This window comes from Coturnix japonica, chromosome Z (genome assembly GCF_054131305.1).
Source record: "Coturnix japonica strain WE chromosome Z, WE-NBRP24, whole genome shotgun sequence".
Lineage (NCBI taxonomy): Eukaryota > Metazoa > Chordata > Aves > Galliformes > Phasianidae > Coturnix > Coturnix japonica.
The window spans coordinates 13283697-13298803 of NC_140702.1; the positions used below are offsets into that span (position 1 = coordinate 13283697).

At 41.0% G+C, this 15107-nt stretch overlaps 1 protein-coding gene across 1 annotated transcript in view; it reads left to right on the forward strand.

The window, feature by feature from the left end:
* SNX30 (sorting nexin family member 30) overlaps nt 1-15107 on the forward strand; it is a 46610-nt gene that overhangs the window by 23024 nt on the left and 8479 nt on the right. Inside the window, exons 3-6 of the mRNA XM_015849852.3 lie at nt 2736-2846; nt 7154-7312; nt 10421-10616; nt 11245-11444. Of these exons, the coding sequence (XP_015705338.1) occupies nt 2736-2846; nt 7154-7312; nt 10421-10616; nt 11245-11444 (666 nt within the window). The remainder of the gene's footprint in view (nt 1-2735; nt 2847-7153; nt 7313-10420; nt 10617-11244; nt 11445-15107) is intronic.

Below are 15107 nucleotides of genomic sequence, written 5' to 3' on the forward strand. Positions count from 1 at the left end.
GAAACTGAGCCTGGAATACTGCAGTGCTTACTTAGTGGAACTGTGCTGGAATCTTCAGTAAATCCCTGGAAGTGTCTTACCCATTATTTTTGGGAGGCTGAGGTCTGCCACATCAGTTTCTCAGATTCCTCTGGGAAAAACTTGTCCTTGAAAAATGAGATTTATGTATTTAGTGAGAAAGCAGGAGGAATATGACTCTGTCAAAAACCTAGACTTCACTTGCCATCCGTGGGTGGTGGCAAGACCCTCTTCCATTCTGTGAACAGTCTGGAAAAAGTAAGTTGTGCCAAGCTAATGAATAACCATTCTGAAATCCAAATTCTTTCAGCATTAGTGAGATGTGGTTAAAACCTTGAAGGGCTCTTATGTTCTGTCCAAATAGCCTTTGAAAAGCTTATTTGCTCTCTAGATCTGACAGCTCATACAGCAAACGCTGAAATGCTGATGAATATGATGCATTTTCATTTGGCTCCTTTTGAAGAACAAAACCTGAAAAATGGAAAACTTTACAAATCTATTTGTAACCTAAAGGCAACAGGGACAGTTTGCTGTAGATGAGCTCTAACTGATACTAAGGTTGTAGATTAGGACTTATCTTCCTTAAGCTCTGCCTCCCTTTTTCCAGATGAAGTAGCAACTAATGGTTTTCTGTAACTGTTAGCAGAACACTTATTAGTAAGGTTCTCAAAGCTGGCAGACTGGACACTGCACTTTCATTGTTGTGCTACAGGGTATGGCAGTGTCTTGTGTAGACATCTCAATTACTCATCCACCCTATGATCTCTTTTCAGAGGACTTTACCCTCTCACAGCCAGTTCACACAAGCTCTCTCTTCTATTAAATTGTTACATTTCATTTCAATTTCAGATGCTATTCTGCAAGGTGAAATACAGCTTCCCATTAACAGGACAAAGCAGTCAGTTCTGGCTGGTGAGGGCTCTTCACACATGTATGCTTTATCTTATTCTAGTGTACCAGTGCTCACTGTCTTACTCCAAACCATTATAAATGTGTCATATAAGGCACTGAAAATCTCATTTGTGCTGAGGCACTCTGCTGTGTTAAAGAAGCTGGTGCTGCTCTGATATGTAGCTGACTAGAATACAAATCCACAGTGGATATCTAAGTCTTGGCAGTCCCTTATTCACAAATATTTACGTTCCACTAATGAGCATTCATTGTGTTAGTGTATGTACTTAAATATACTTCTTACCATAGCTACCAAATCAGAACAGGGATGAGGTGAGCTTGATGTCTTCTGTTCTAGAAATGAAAGGTACAAAGAAACAGAAAACAAACCATTTCTTAGGTTATGTTATGGTAGCATATTGTTCAGTGTATACTAAAGCTGCTGTTGTGCTGATGGCATGCTAAGGCTGCTGGTTCTTTCTAAAGAGATTGCTGGCTTAGAATTTGCACAGGATACCCTGTGGGGATTGGTAGGCAGGTGTGTAGTTGCTGGAGAGCTGGAACCATACAGAAAGCAAATGAAATGATTAATTGTGTTTAAAGGGTACTCACCTGGCTCTCTCCAGATAGTGCTGTATGTGGAAGTTGCCATCAGTCTGGAAGTAAATACAAAATCACTGCTGGAATTTAGCATGGCATTCAGTGGCTAGGAGTAGCAAAACAGCCCAGTGATGGATACAATGGTAGTTGAAAGCTGGGGGAACTAAAGTGTCTTCCTAAATGCAAAGTTTTTGATGTCTGGCTGTAGATGTGATGGTGCATTACCAACATGCAACAGTCATTGCAAAATGGTTTTGATGTTGCTGCAGATAACTAGGTATGACTCCTTAGGTTTCTCTGAGTTGTACTTCTTGGTGAGACATTACAGTAAGGACTGTCTACCTTCCAGTCAGGATTATCTGCTACTAAGTTCTTTGTCAGAATCCCATAGTTAGTGACCAGTTTCTTTAATGTTGGTAGGCAGCTGTAGTGTGTACTGTGTAAGCAGTCCCATGTCATTAGCTTTCTATTCTACAAACTGTTTAAAGACTTAAAACATTTGCCAACAGTTTCTCTATGTACCTGTCTTCTTCCTCAGACTTGTAATGGCAAGTGTAACTCCTTGTCTTAATGAATGGAAATTTGAATTATTTAACTTAATATATTGATGCTGAAATTTGGCATACCCCGTGTGAATGTCATCTAGACAAACTGGTTCCTTCTAGAAAATCAACAAAACTTTTCCTTCAGTAAACTTAGCAATGCCTTATACTCTAATCTTATAGTAATGAAGGCGTTTAACAAGCCTGTGGATTCTGGAATACAGAGTAGTGGTGAAACATTCTTCTCCCACAGTTAAACTACTTCACAAGTAAACAAGTCATGAACTGTCTTTGCTTTTAGTTCTTGATTGCTAAGTAGTCTCGTCCTTGTAGTGAAGAAGTGCATTCTCCTCAAACGTGTGACTGCCAAGAGATTAACATAGTTCACAATATTCTCATCTTCCCAGACTGCCCCCACAGAATTTGAGAATGTGCAAAGTAATGCTGATAAACTTCAAGAACACATCCCAAGCACTCATTTTTCTTATTGTTGACTTTACCTCTGCTTATAAGGCCAAAGGGCATTTCTTTCATGCAGCTTCTAAACTTCATTTCGGGGATGGAGCGTACTGCAAGGCTTGTCTGTCCTCATCCTTACCAGTGATGGCTGTGTTGTATTGCTACTAAATTTTGAAGTTGAGGGGTTTTCATGTGTACTAAACTTATCCTGATCTTATTTTGCAGACCACCCGAGCTGAGTTTGATTTGCCAGAGTATTCTGTTCGCCGGCGGTACCAAGACTTTGACTGGTTGAGAATCAAGCTGGAAGAGTCACAGCCAACACATCTCATTCCCGTAGGTAGTAAGCAAGAATCTGCTGTTAAGGAAGTTGTATATTTGTCTTCAAAGAGTGTAACACTCCTTTAGCTTAAAATACAGCATTTTATTCAGTTTTCTGCTACAAGAGTGAGAAGCTCTACTGATTTTTTGGCTGATTGAGAAGCTTTAACTTCTTTCTTAAGTGCAGCACCTGAGAGGTGAGCTTTGGCAGCCTCCTGCAGGGAAAAGGCTGATGACAACACTTGTCCAACTGTAAGTAGAATGTGCTCAACTTGCTTGCACAATTATTACATCTGAATTCCTGAGTATGAGGCCTTAGAAAAGTTACACAGGTTCTTCAAATCTTAGTATCAACATTCAAGTTTGTCTTTTGAGCTGATTTTAAAGGGTATGTTTCAAGACCACTTGTTTTAGCATTTAAGAGCGCAGACTTGGAGATCTTAACTGATGGCGTGGCAGCTATTTCATATGTTCAGTAGACAGAGGTTTAGCTAAACTACTGCACCATTTCTGTCTCTGAAGCTTACAGGCAGTCTGATCACTATTTCATATGAGTGGACTGATAATGATCTTTAGCAGTCTGTATTTCATTTTTTACAAAATGTGGAAAAAGTAGGAAGACTGTGTGATCATGCCATCAGCTCTTCTGAGCAAGGAAATCCAGGAAGGTCTGTAGTAGGTCAGTTGTCAGGAAATAACAACACTCTTAACATACCTTCACTTGCCCAACTGATATGAGAGCAACTTTGTTTTATGCTCTCTCTCCCTCAGCAAGGAGTAGCTTGTGAGAATTATTCAGTTAAGCTGTACCAGGAGCTATTTAAGTTTTTTAATTTTCTGAGACATGCCTCCAACTGGAATAATAGTTCTGTCTTTTGAAGATAAGCAGTATTTCACAAAATTACATTACCCCAATGCCTGGCACCAAAAAACATTTAGTGAAGGGTGGGGAAAAAGAGAGGAAGGAGTGAGCCTGTCCAGGGTGGGGAGAGTTAATCAGTTTCCCAGTCCTTTGTCTGTTCCTGTTTTCTGAATAGCTGAAGATGTCCAGGTTAAGGTTCTGTGAATTTCTAATTGCGGCCTGCCAGTGCTGCCTCAAGCTGGCATACTCTAGCAGCAGAAGGTAATTTATAGTAAGGGAATCAAACTGCTTTTCTGTGGCAGAGAATTTGATACACACTGGACTGGATGCTTTCGTACAAATAGCACAAGTTGGTCTAATATTGAACACAAAACCTGCTACAGAGCAAGGCAGTCTCTTAAGTGTGCCTCTTCTAAAATGTGTGGAAACAGGTCACCCTGCCTTCTTGGTCTGCCGCTGTGCAAATTCACTGTGGTAACGGTGATGGACTTGCCTCTTAATCTCCTCCATACAATGGTGTGATGGGGAGATTGTCGAATGTTTTATGTATTCATTGCTTACAAGTGGATGGAGAGTGGAGGCTAATGGCAGTTTGAAGTGTACTGTGACTCTAGTGTATTCTGAAAGGATGTTTCCTAGCCAAACTAGGAATATCTGTATTTGTGAACTGAGGTGGTGCAGTCCTTGCACACCTTCTGTCAGACAAAATTCAGGAAGGGGATTGTTTTCCTTGGTAAGGCCTAAAATCTTCCTGTAAAGGCTGATGTCTTCCTGGTGCAGGGAGTCTTAATAGCTAATGCTCAGCAGCCCAAGTAAGACTGAATAGGGTTGTTTTTTTTTTTTTCCTCTTTCGTTACTAAGATCTGAGACTTTATCTCAGCTGTTATTTCAAGCAGCTGTTAAAAAAAACAAAACAAACTGAGGTCAATTTCTGTAAAGGTAAGCCTTTAAGATTCCAAGGATCTTGTCTTTGAGTGGTGGTGCTGGGGTCCTTTGAGCCATTTCTGATTGCAGTAAACTCTGCTGCCTGTGAGCCACACAAGGAAATGTAGTCTGTTAGTTAAGGGAGAGAAGAAACACACAGCAAAGATATCGCTTGCTAGCTGTGTGTGCTATTTCAGATGGACCTCTGAAGGTCTACTAAATAAAAAACTAGAGCTGTAGCTCACTGAAGTGCTTACTGTAATTTCTTGTCTTATGCTCTGTTTCTCTTGTTTTTGGCTGCTACAGTGTGGCCAAACTCTGTTCTCATTTGCAAGTAGTTTCATGGCATACTGAGCTACTGAAATGGGTTAGAGTTATACTGAAAGTAGAATTTAGCTGTTAAATTTGTCATGTACCTACAACTATGTCTCCACTTGTTACTTTCCTTTGTAGTTGAACTAGTAACAGTAGCTTCATAGCCCTGTACTTTCAGAGCCTGTTTGATAAGGCTTAAATCTAGGCTTTTAGAAGGGGAAATTAAATAATGCTTCTGTGCTGTCTTGCACTGAAATGTGAACATCAATTTCTGAGATGTGAATGAATGCCATAAAAGAAGCAACTTGAATTATAAACAGTATTAAAACAAGAAGATTAGGACTCTCTGTGGAGCAGATGTCTTCAAGAAAGCTGTCCAGCTCTTCTGTTTCTGGTTTGCTGGATCTTGCCAAAGGCTAAATGTCCTGCTGGCTGGGCTGTATCGTAGACACTTTCATCTAATTTGAAGTATGTGATTTGATATACCAAAAACACTGTTGGGTATAATTTTATGCGAATCTTAAAGGCTCAGTGTTTATGTAAAGCCACCTTGCTTGCAGAAGGAAATCCTATATAAATGAACCAGCTTAATGCAGACAGCTAAAGTCATGTTAAGTGGCAGAAATTGTAACAAAGATTCTGTGGTTCTCAAGTTCTCAGACTTCAGTTGTTATTCTGTCCCATCTTGGGTGTCTGTCAGAATGGGAGCTCTGCAAACTAGATGTCCAGCTTGTCCTTTTCCTCAAGTGTGTTGAGCTAGGGGAGTGATTTTTGAAATGCAGAGTTCCAGCTAAAGCATACAAAGCAAGGGAAAATAATTTTTTCCTCCCTGAAGGCTACTGCAGTAAGCATTATTCATCTGAAAAAAATCTAATTAAGAGTGTACCTTATATTGATTTAACTAAGATGATTGATATGAATGTTCAGGGTAATGAGACAAGCCTTCAATTACACAAACTGGTTATAGGGCTGTGGTGGGAGCTGCTTTTATGTTTGTTTATTTTTATTGTATGTTTGGAGGTGCAGTCTTTATGTATGTATTCTACAGCAGCTAGAGGAGAGTGTAAGAAGTATTTGCATATGCTTTAATTTCTTTGAATTATTTTGGCCACTGGTTTGAGGTCACAAAGAGCCCTTATAGAGGAGAACCATTAATTTATTGAATAAGATCACCATTGCTAGCATAAGAGCAAGCAAGTTATCTGGCTGGGCAACCTTTCAAAACAGTAAAATGCAAAGTGTGATTTTAAAACAGATATTGGTCTTTTGGGACAGTTTATGCTGTCTTGAATGAACAAAAGCAGAAATTGTGTTTGAATGCAGACAGTCATGCTGAGGCTGAAGCTTAAAGAGCTAGTCTGTCCAGAGGGATGCTTTGAAGTGTGAAGACCAAGCATAAGAAGCTAAATACAACAGAACTAATAGTCCTTGAGGCTGTCTTAAGCTTACATGTTATGTTGAACTGCAGAGATGAACTGGTGGAGGTGAAATAGAAGTAAGGTGAAAGAGTGAATGTGTTGGCAGACATTTGTCACCTACACAGGCATGCTCAGGAATGCTGACTGATAGATGACCAAGGGTGCAGTATGGCAGCTACTTCAGGAAATGTCTGGCCTGGTCTGCTTGAGCATTTGCCATGACAAACTTGTCTGTATTCCTTTGATCATTGAAGTTCTGTCACTAAGGCTAGAGGCTCCAAGACTCTTGAATTCTACAGAAAAGCCCTGTATAGGAGCTCTAGATGTAGATTAGAGAGGAGGTGGAGGAGGCAGAGTTGTTAGGTTTTCCAGGTTACCTTGAAATGAGCCACGCTCTTTGAATGCTCATTCTCAGTGCGTGCATGCAAGCATATATGTGTATCTATATGCATGCCTTTTACTGTGGTGAATGGTGCGCAGCTGTTCTGGTGTCCGCTTTAGAGCTGGTGCTCCATCATGGATGGTGGCTGGAGGAAAATGCTGTAGGCTGTCCTGGAAGTACTTAGTGTGCTTAGTACTAAACCATAGTAGTAGACTCTGCTGTCTTATGCTGAGCTGCTAGGATTAGGCCAGAGTTACTAAAGTATGATTCAGAGGAGGGGTTGCATCCTTTTTTATGTATGGTCCCTATTAACAGAATTTCAGTTCCTGTTGAGAATGGAGTTAGATTGTTTAGCATGTTTCTAACTACAAGTATTTTTTTGGGTCTTTTGAATCTTGTGTGTTTTGTTTGTCTCTCTCAGCCACTTCCAGAGAAGTTTGTGGTGAAGGGTGTTGTTGATCGCTTTTCTGAAGAGTTTGTGGAGACGAGGAGGAAAGCATTAGACAAATTCTTGAAGAGGATAACTGATCATCCGGTGCTTTCTTTTAATGAGCATTTCAACGTATTTCTCACAGCCAAGGTAAGCAGGTGACATCCAAACCCAGTCACTGACATGGACAGCAGAACAGGCTCCTTTGCAATCTTTTCTGAAATAAAAGTAAGGAGTTGTTAATAAAACTGTATGTGTGGGGCAGAGCTTGCCCTAAAAGACCAGGGTCGTGTGGGGGACTTTTGATGTTACATCTGTGTTACAACTGTTCTGGTTTGATTTGCTAGAAAAAGTGCAGACTGCAGATAGAAATCCTCTTTTCCAGATGTGCTTGTTCTGTATCCTTGTATAGAGGCCCCTTAAAAGTGTATTCTGAAGTGTACTGCTGTGATGCAAGAGAGATTCAGAACAGAAAAAACTGTAGGCCATGTAAAATCCTCTTTTCAGGGTGAACAGGAGTAAAAGAGGAAGAAAGATCTCTTGCACAAAAGTTTGCAGATTTGGTTGTTTTTTTTTTTTCCATCCTGGTTCATGCTTCTATGCTGCTTGCACTTTTTGCCTCCAAAGCAAAGGGTGAAGACTCCATTGTTGTTTGTTCTTGGTCAATAACTTCATGCTCGTCTTTTGCACAAAGCACCTACGAGTAATTTTCTTTGTCTGTCTTTTGAACTGCATTTTAAATAAGCTCAAGGTTGTTAGGGTTTGACCTAATAAGTGAGGAGAACTGCAAAAGCATATTTCTCCAGTGTCACATAACACTACCTCACTCAAATGTGAATCTTAATTTGAGCTCACTTTGATGCTCTGCTTGATAGTAATGTGAGACTCAGTCTCAAATTCCCTTTTTTTTCTTCACCCCTCCACTCGTGGTGAACGTTGCATTTTTAGGCTTGCTTTAGCAGTAGGATTAGCTCTTGATAGTTAGGCATGTGATAGACTTGCTCTGCTTTTCAGTTGTCAAAGCATGATGTAAAATACTTAATTGTTTAGTTCTCTTCTACCATTGTTTCATCTTTGTAAAATGAATGTTAAAGCCTTTATCCTCAGCCCTGTGTAATATCCTTCGCTTGGACAATATGGAGAGTCTAGGAATATTGGGAGAAAAGGAAATGTTTTCCAGTCTGTCTTTGGTGCTAGTACATTATTTATTGTAGCAATGAGAGATCAGTTCACTCTATTAGGACTTCAGAATTTAGTTATTGCAGAAAGTCCTGGCTGAGAAGGGAAAACAGCCTTTCTTTGAACTTCCTGTTTGGATTAGTAAGATGGTAGAATGCTCAAAAGAATCAGTTTGTTTTTTTTTGTTTCCGATGCCTACATGCACGTAACACGTCAAACAGACAGAGGGCAAGAGTCAAGGAACCACTTCATTTTGAATGCAAACATAATTCAGAATGATTGTAGCTGTTGAATGTTAGGTTATCTTAATCAGATTTAGTTTTATGTAAGTACTTGAAAAGAAATAGCTCAGTGCATGTTTTGAATATGGAATTTTGTATTCTTTTTTTCAAGAACATTTAAAACATAATTAAGTAATCTGATTTTTATGCTACCATATATTGATTCTTGGTCTCTGTAGGTCTGCTCTGTTTGGAAATTTGTCTTTGTTATGCTGTTTCAACTCTTCAGCAAGTCTTTAAGTTGAATAGTGTCCCTTGATGGAACAAGTAAAGTGCACAGTGAATGGCATTTTGCCCAATTAAGACTACATTTTCTGATGTGCTGTCATCAGAAATCCTCTGAAGATTGTCAGTATACAAGCACTAGCTGTGCTAGTTTCCCCAGGCTGTACTTTCTCCTCTGTACAGTCTTCTTTGTCCTGTCAGACTATACAGCTAGTGTATAGTCTGAGAGGACTATGACATGCAATCCATAGCTCTGTATTAGCCTATCAGAGCCAACTAATGGATGTGCATGATGCTGGTATTATAGGCTGTGTCTTAAATGTTTGCTGTGGTAGACAAGTTCCTCTGTGCTGCTCTCACTCTTCTTTCTCAACAAAACTGGAGGAACAAAATACTTTGAGTTGAAATAGGCAGTGAGAAAACTCACCAGTTACTAATGTAGGCAGGACAGACTCAGCCAAAGTAAGATGAATTTAATTTATTGTCTATGGGTTAAAGACTAGAGCAGTAAGAACTAAAAGCAAACTTAAAACCACCTTCCTATCCTTCCACCCTTTTCTACTTTGTATGCCTGAGTAGTACAGGGGAGTGGAGGCTGCAGTCACTCCATAATGCACAGTCTCTACCACTCCATGGTCACTTCCTGCATGTGGGTCCCTCCCATGGATGCAGTCCTTCCTGCAAGAGCATCCCATAAGCTGCAGTTCTCCAAGCACTGCTCCAATATCACTCCATACCACAGAGCCCACCCTTCAGGCACTACTCCACATAGATTCCCATGGGCAGCAGCAGTTCCCCTGGGCTTCTTGCTCTGCTCTAGGCTGCTCTCATTGAGCTGCAGCTCTTGCTGAGAGTGCTTTTGCCTCCCCCAGGCCACATCCACTGCTGCACCGGGGTTTTCTCCATGGCTGCACTGCAGGGGGCAGCCTGCTCCAACATGAGCCTCTCTTGGGCTGCAGGGAGCTTCTGCTCCATACCTGGAGAACCTCCTGTCCTCCTGCACTGACCTTGGGGTTAGTGGGGCTGCTTCTTCCACATTACAGACTTCTCTCTGTTGTGCAGCTCTTTTTTCCCTATCTTAAGTTTTCTGTCCCGGAGCACACCCAACGTCACTTGTGGCTCAGGTCGGGCAATGCTTTCTGAAGCAGCTGGGACTGGCTTTGTTCTGACATGGGGCAGCTTCTGGGTTCTGCTCACACAGTCCACTTCTGCAGACACCGTGTTAGCAAAACCTTGCCATTTAAAGTTTACTGAATGATTGTCAAGAAGTCTTGATGGAAATAGATCTGCTCGTGTCACTGTGTCCCTGGTTGCAATGCAGGAACATGGGAAAGTCCAGCCACACACATTGATGGGGACACTTACTACTCACAGTATACCCCATACCATTCTCCTGGATGGTATATTTCTGTCCAGAAGTAGCCTTGAAACTCTGCTAGGTTGTCTGACTTGTACAAGGTAAGGTTTTATGTCCAATGCTACATGCTGCATGTAATCTTTTGCCTTTGCAATGTTTGATCTTTTGCTGTACTGGTCTTGCAACACTCAAATATTGTTTGTTCTTGCCTGCCAGGATCTTAATGCATACAAAAAGCAAGGAATGGCATTGCTGTCAAAGGTGGGGGAGTCAGTCAAATATGTCACAGGAGGTTACAAATTAAGAAGTCGTCCACTGGAGTTTGCAGCCATTGGAGAGTATCTAGACACATTCTCTCTGAAACTTGGTACCATTGACAGGATAGCACAGCGGATTATCAAGGAACAGTTGGGTAAGGACTAATGTGTTCAACTTTTATACTTCTGGGTTGTCAATCTTTTTCTGGTTGGTAGCATTGCTAGCATAACCTCAACGACTGTGACATGTAATGAGCCACACAGAGCGTAAATTCTAATGCCTCTTGCAGGTTTAAAACAACCTAACACAGTATCTTGTCTTAGCTCAAATCTGAACGTTTTTAAAGTTACTCTTGTTATGTTAACCTATTTTCTTACTGATAGGTATTTCTCAGAGGGCTTTTGGGAAGAAGAAAGCCTGTAGATTTTAGCTGGAAGAGTACTAGTGGTATTCTGAAGATGATAACCTTAATGCATTTGTCTTGATGAAGCAACTAAGTTTTACATGTATAAGATATGACTTTGGCTTCCATACAGAAGTAAATATTTATGTGTACAGAAGTATTCAGGAAAAGTCAGCTAAGCTGGTGTAATGTGGACCAGTCTCCCCCATGCAGCTGTGGAGCTCTGATGATTAGGATGTTATTACAACACTAGACTGCTATGAGAGTTAACGTGTGCCAAGCTTGGTCATAATTTCTTCTTTTTTAATGTAAGTGTTTGCAGATACTTTTGCCCAGTTTATTCTCTGTTTTCATTTTCTTTTCCCTTTTGCATCTGCAGAATACTTGGTGGAATTACGAGAATATGGACCTATTTATTCAACCTGGGGTGGGCTGGAGGTTGAGCTATCAGAGCCACTGGAAGGAGTGTCTGCATGCATTGGGAACTGCTGCACAGCTCTTGAAGAACTCAGTGAAGATATGACGGATGACTTCCTGCCAGTGCTTAGGGAATATATACTGTACTCGGAGTCAATGAAGGTAAAGGGAGCCAAGTGACTGAGGACAGTGCTGTTTTGTATTCATGGAGTGATGTCAGTGTGTTAATTCTCTCTCAGGGTGAGAGCACTTGGTGGTGGGGGAAAGAGAGAAGTAAATGGTTTAATTAGGATAATGGTTTTGTAATTAAGTAAAAAAAATAGTAATGTTTAGTAGCATGAGTACTTGCATGGGTAACGGAATCAGCTCTGCTATTCAGCCACCTAACATAGAGTGCATATAGGATGTTGAAAATCGACTCCTTTAGCTGTCTTTAATCTTCTCTTTGAGATGTTATAACATCAGGTAAAATCTTGGCCACTGGTTTGTTGTCTGACACTGCAGGGAATGTCACATGAGGTTTCTGTCACTTGTATGCAGCAGTGTTGTATGGCTCCTTTTAGATCCAGGAGTCCAAATGACAAATAAGGCTTTTCCTCTCTTCTCTATACATTAGGCAGGATGTGTCTGTCCAGCTTTTAAGTTCCGCTTATCAAATAACTGCTTAAAGATGTTCATCTGTGACTTTTTGTCTTGATATCTTGAAAAACCTGATAACTTAAGCACTTATGTGCAAGTAGTAAGCATTAAAAGCTACTTCACAGTGGTATTTTTCTCTTGAAGTAAGCAGTGATTGCAAGTCTTATTGCATGGCAGAAGGTTTACTGAAACAGACCACTCTAATTTTGGCTGCTGGCGCTTCTCACCACACAACCATGGAACAGTGTGCATTACTAATACCCTCTATAGAGTACTAACAAATTCCTTTGAGTACTTTCTTTTGGAGCAGCCATTATGAGAGCATGATGTATCCTCCTTTGTTGGAAACCCAGTATGAGCACGTTAGTCCTCCCTCTTGGTCATCCTATACTTCTGAAACTGAGAACTGGAAATACTTATTTGCAGATTTCTCTTCTTAGCTTCAAATGGCTGGCTGCAAGTCTTTCTTGCCTGGCTTAAGCAAAGTATTCTTGGACAAGGCTTTGTACTCATTTTCTCAAGCTACCATTTGTTTTCATACTATTTATAGCTATAGGTAGATCTAGTGTAAGTGTAGGTGCATTTCCTTTGCAGTACCAGAATGCTTGGAGATGAGGCTAGAATCTGGGATGTTCAGGTTCCTTCTGTAGGAGGGAGTATATGTGTATTTAAACAGGATGTGAAATTAGCAGAAAAAAACTCTTAGCCCTGAGCATCTGGCTTTTCATGATACAGATTCCATGTCCAGCTGGAAATGGCATCTGAAGTATCAGACTGATTTATATGTGGTGTTTTGCACAAATGTATAGAGAAGTGAGAAAGATTTATTTTAGGTTTAGGCACTCCTAGATGGTAACAAAGATACTGAGTGCATTCTCTGGGTGAACAGTCTAGCTGCGATACTCTTTTTTTGTCTTTTTGCTGCAAGTCTTTAATGCTGCTCTCTGTGGTAAGTGTTCTTGAGCTGCCTGAAGTACCTCTTCAGTTGAAGAAACCCTTGCTTTGTAGCTTAATTTCCATGCTGTTGACTTGACTTTCAAGTGCCCTAAAAGATTCTCTCCTCCTGTCAGTTTTTCTTTTAGTGGCTGAACTTGCTCATTGTGTTGGTGCTTTGGAATTAGTTGGATGCAGTCTGTATTTGCAAAATAAAAGTTCAGTAAGGATTATGTTGCTTAGTGTCAGGCTTGGTCATTTCACTACCTTTATCACATCTGAAATCAAGAATAAAAACCCTTATAGGTAATACTGCTCCTGGTTTCCATCTCTGCCAGATACCAAAATTGAAATCTGTCAAGCCATACTAAGCGCAGTTTTCTTATTGTAATGTAAATCTCTTAGTATTGACATGGTAGCCAGCTACAGCACCGTGTTGCCAGACTTGATGAAACCAAGTAACTGAAAATGAGGTTTCTCATGGAGTGCAAGAAGCTTTCTCTTGAAAGCACTGTCCTCTTGGTGAGAAGTGCTGTTCATCATCTGCTTTGAAGCCTGCTGTGAAGTGTCTGTGTAGACAGCTTTTGGAAGGGGTACTTGGGGGAAGGTAAGTTTTTGGGCTCTAGTAATTCAGTGCAAACTTGACAGCTTTATCCACTGCAAGTTGCACCCTAGCTGCGCAGCTTAGAAATCTGGTTTGTGGTGCTGTCTTGAACTGGGTGAATGCCTCCTTAGTGGAAGAACTGCCAGGTTCACTTCACTTTTTTATTTTTAGCAGTGAGTGCTCCCCTTATCTTCTTAAGGAGCATTGTTTTTACCTGGTGGGGTCAGCCTGAGGGAACTATACCTACAGAGGCAAAGCCCAGAAAGCCTGGTTGAATTACCCATGAGCTCATTCTAGGAAAGCCACATATCTTGGCTCTGTATTCGTTTGAAAGATTTGCAGAAGTGGATAGAGGCTGGGATTGTGGGCTTGAATTTAAAATATGTGTGGTGGAGGCTAGGAGAGACCTTGACTGAAACACTAGGCCACACATGAAATGGCCAGATAGTATCTAGAATCACAGAATTGTAAGAGCTGGAAGGGACCTCCAGAGATCATTGAGTGCAACCCCTCTGCCGAAGTAGGTTCCCTATACCAGCTCGCACAGGTAGGTGTTCAAGAGCCTCCTGGACGCCTGTCTGTGCAACCTGTGTAGGGAACCTGCCTTGGCAGGGGGGTTGAAGTTGGTGATCTCTGAAAGTCCCTTCCAACCACTACAAAACCTGGCACAGATGTGTGGTAGTGTTTTTTGTCATATGCTGGTGTTCCATGGAGGTATGTGCAGAGGACAAAGTCAGCTCTAAATAATTTAGTGCTGATGCTAAAATCATACATGAACTCTGTATGCTTAATGTGACCTGAAAGGCCTACCAGGTGATATCGTTCTCAGCTGTGTGCTTGGACACCACTCCTAATGTATTTATAAAGCAAACAGTGTCTGAAGACTCTCTTCAAAGGCGTGCAGTAAATGAGGATCCTTTGTGAGCTCTAGCTGCAGTAAGAGGGTACATGCAGTGCAAGTGGGTAGCACCACAACATGAGAAAAGAGGCTGCTGGGAAACTACTGAAACTCTTTCAAAGGTATAGATCAATGTGGAATGTTTTAACTAAATACAAATTGAAGAAGGTCCTATATCACTGAAAGCAGGCTGTCTTGTTCCTTGTACAGTGACCAGTGGTTTTGTTCTTTACACAGCTGAAGTGGGGTTTGTGACTTTTTGTGTGGTGTTTTTTCTGGTTTTTTTGGTATTTCCTTCTCATTGAGGCTTTAACAATCAAGTGTTGCATAGGTAGCAGTAAATCTGGTGTTACTCAGTACAGAGCTCTTCTGAGAAGCTGCTGAAGTGTAATGCATTAATTGGCAACTGTGAAGAGATTGCCTGGGGCTGCCTGAGTAAATACATCCTCTCGCATATGGGACAAATAAAAGGGAAGGCAATATTTTTCTCATTGCTTTCAGGTCAACCATTAATGGGTAGCTAAAGCTGTATTCAGAAGCATGTTGCTAATGGTCCATAGTGGGCACTTAAGGAGAAATGAAATACTTGCCCTTTGAATCTACTCTGTCGGTGTGTGTTAATCATTGGCTAATGCACGTTCAGACCCTGTGTGCTTGCTCCGTGTTCATGGGGGCTGAATGCAATTGCTTGAAATGGTTATTTTTCTGTGAAAATAGTCTCAGTTGATTCAGACTTAAGGGGCACTATGAA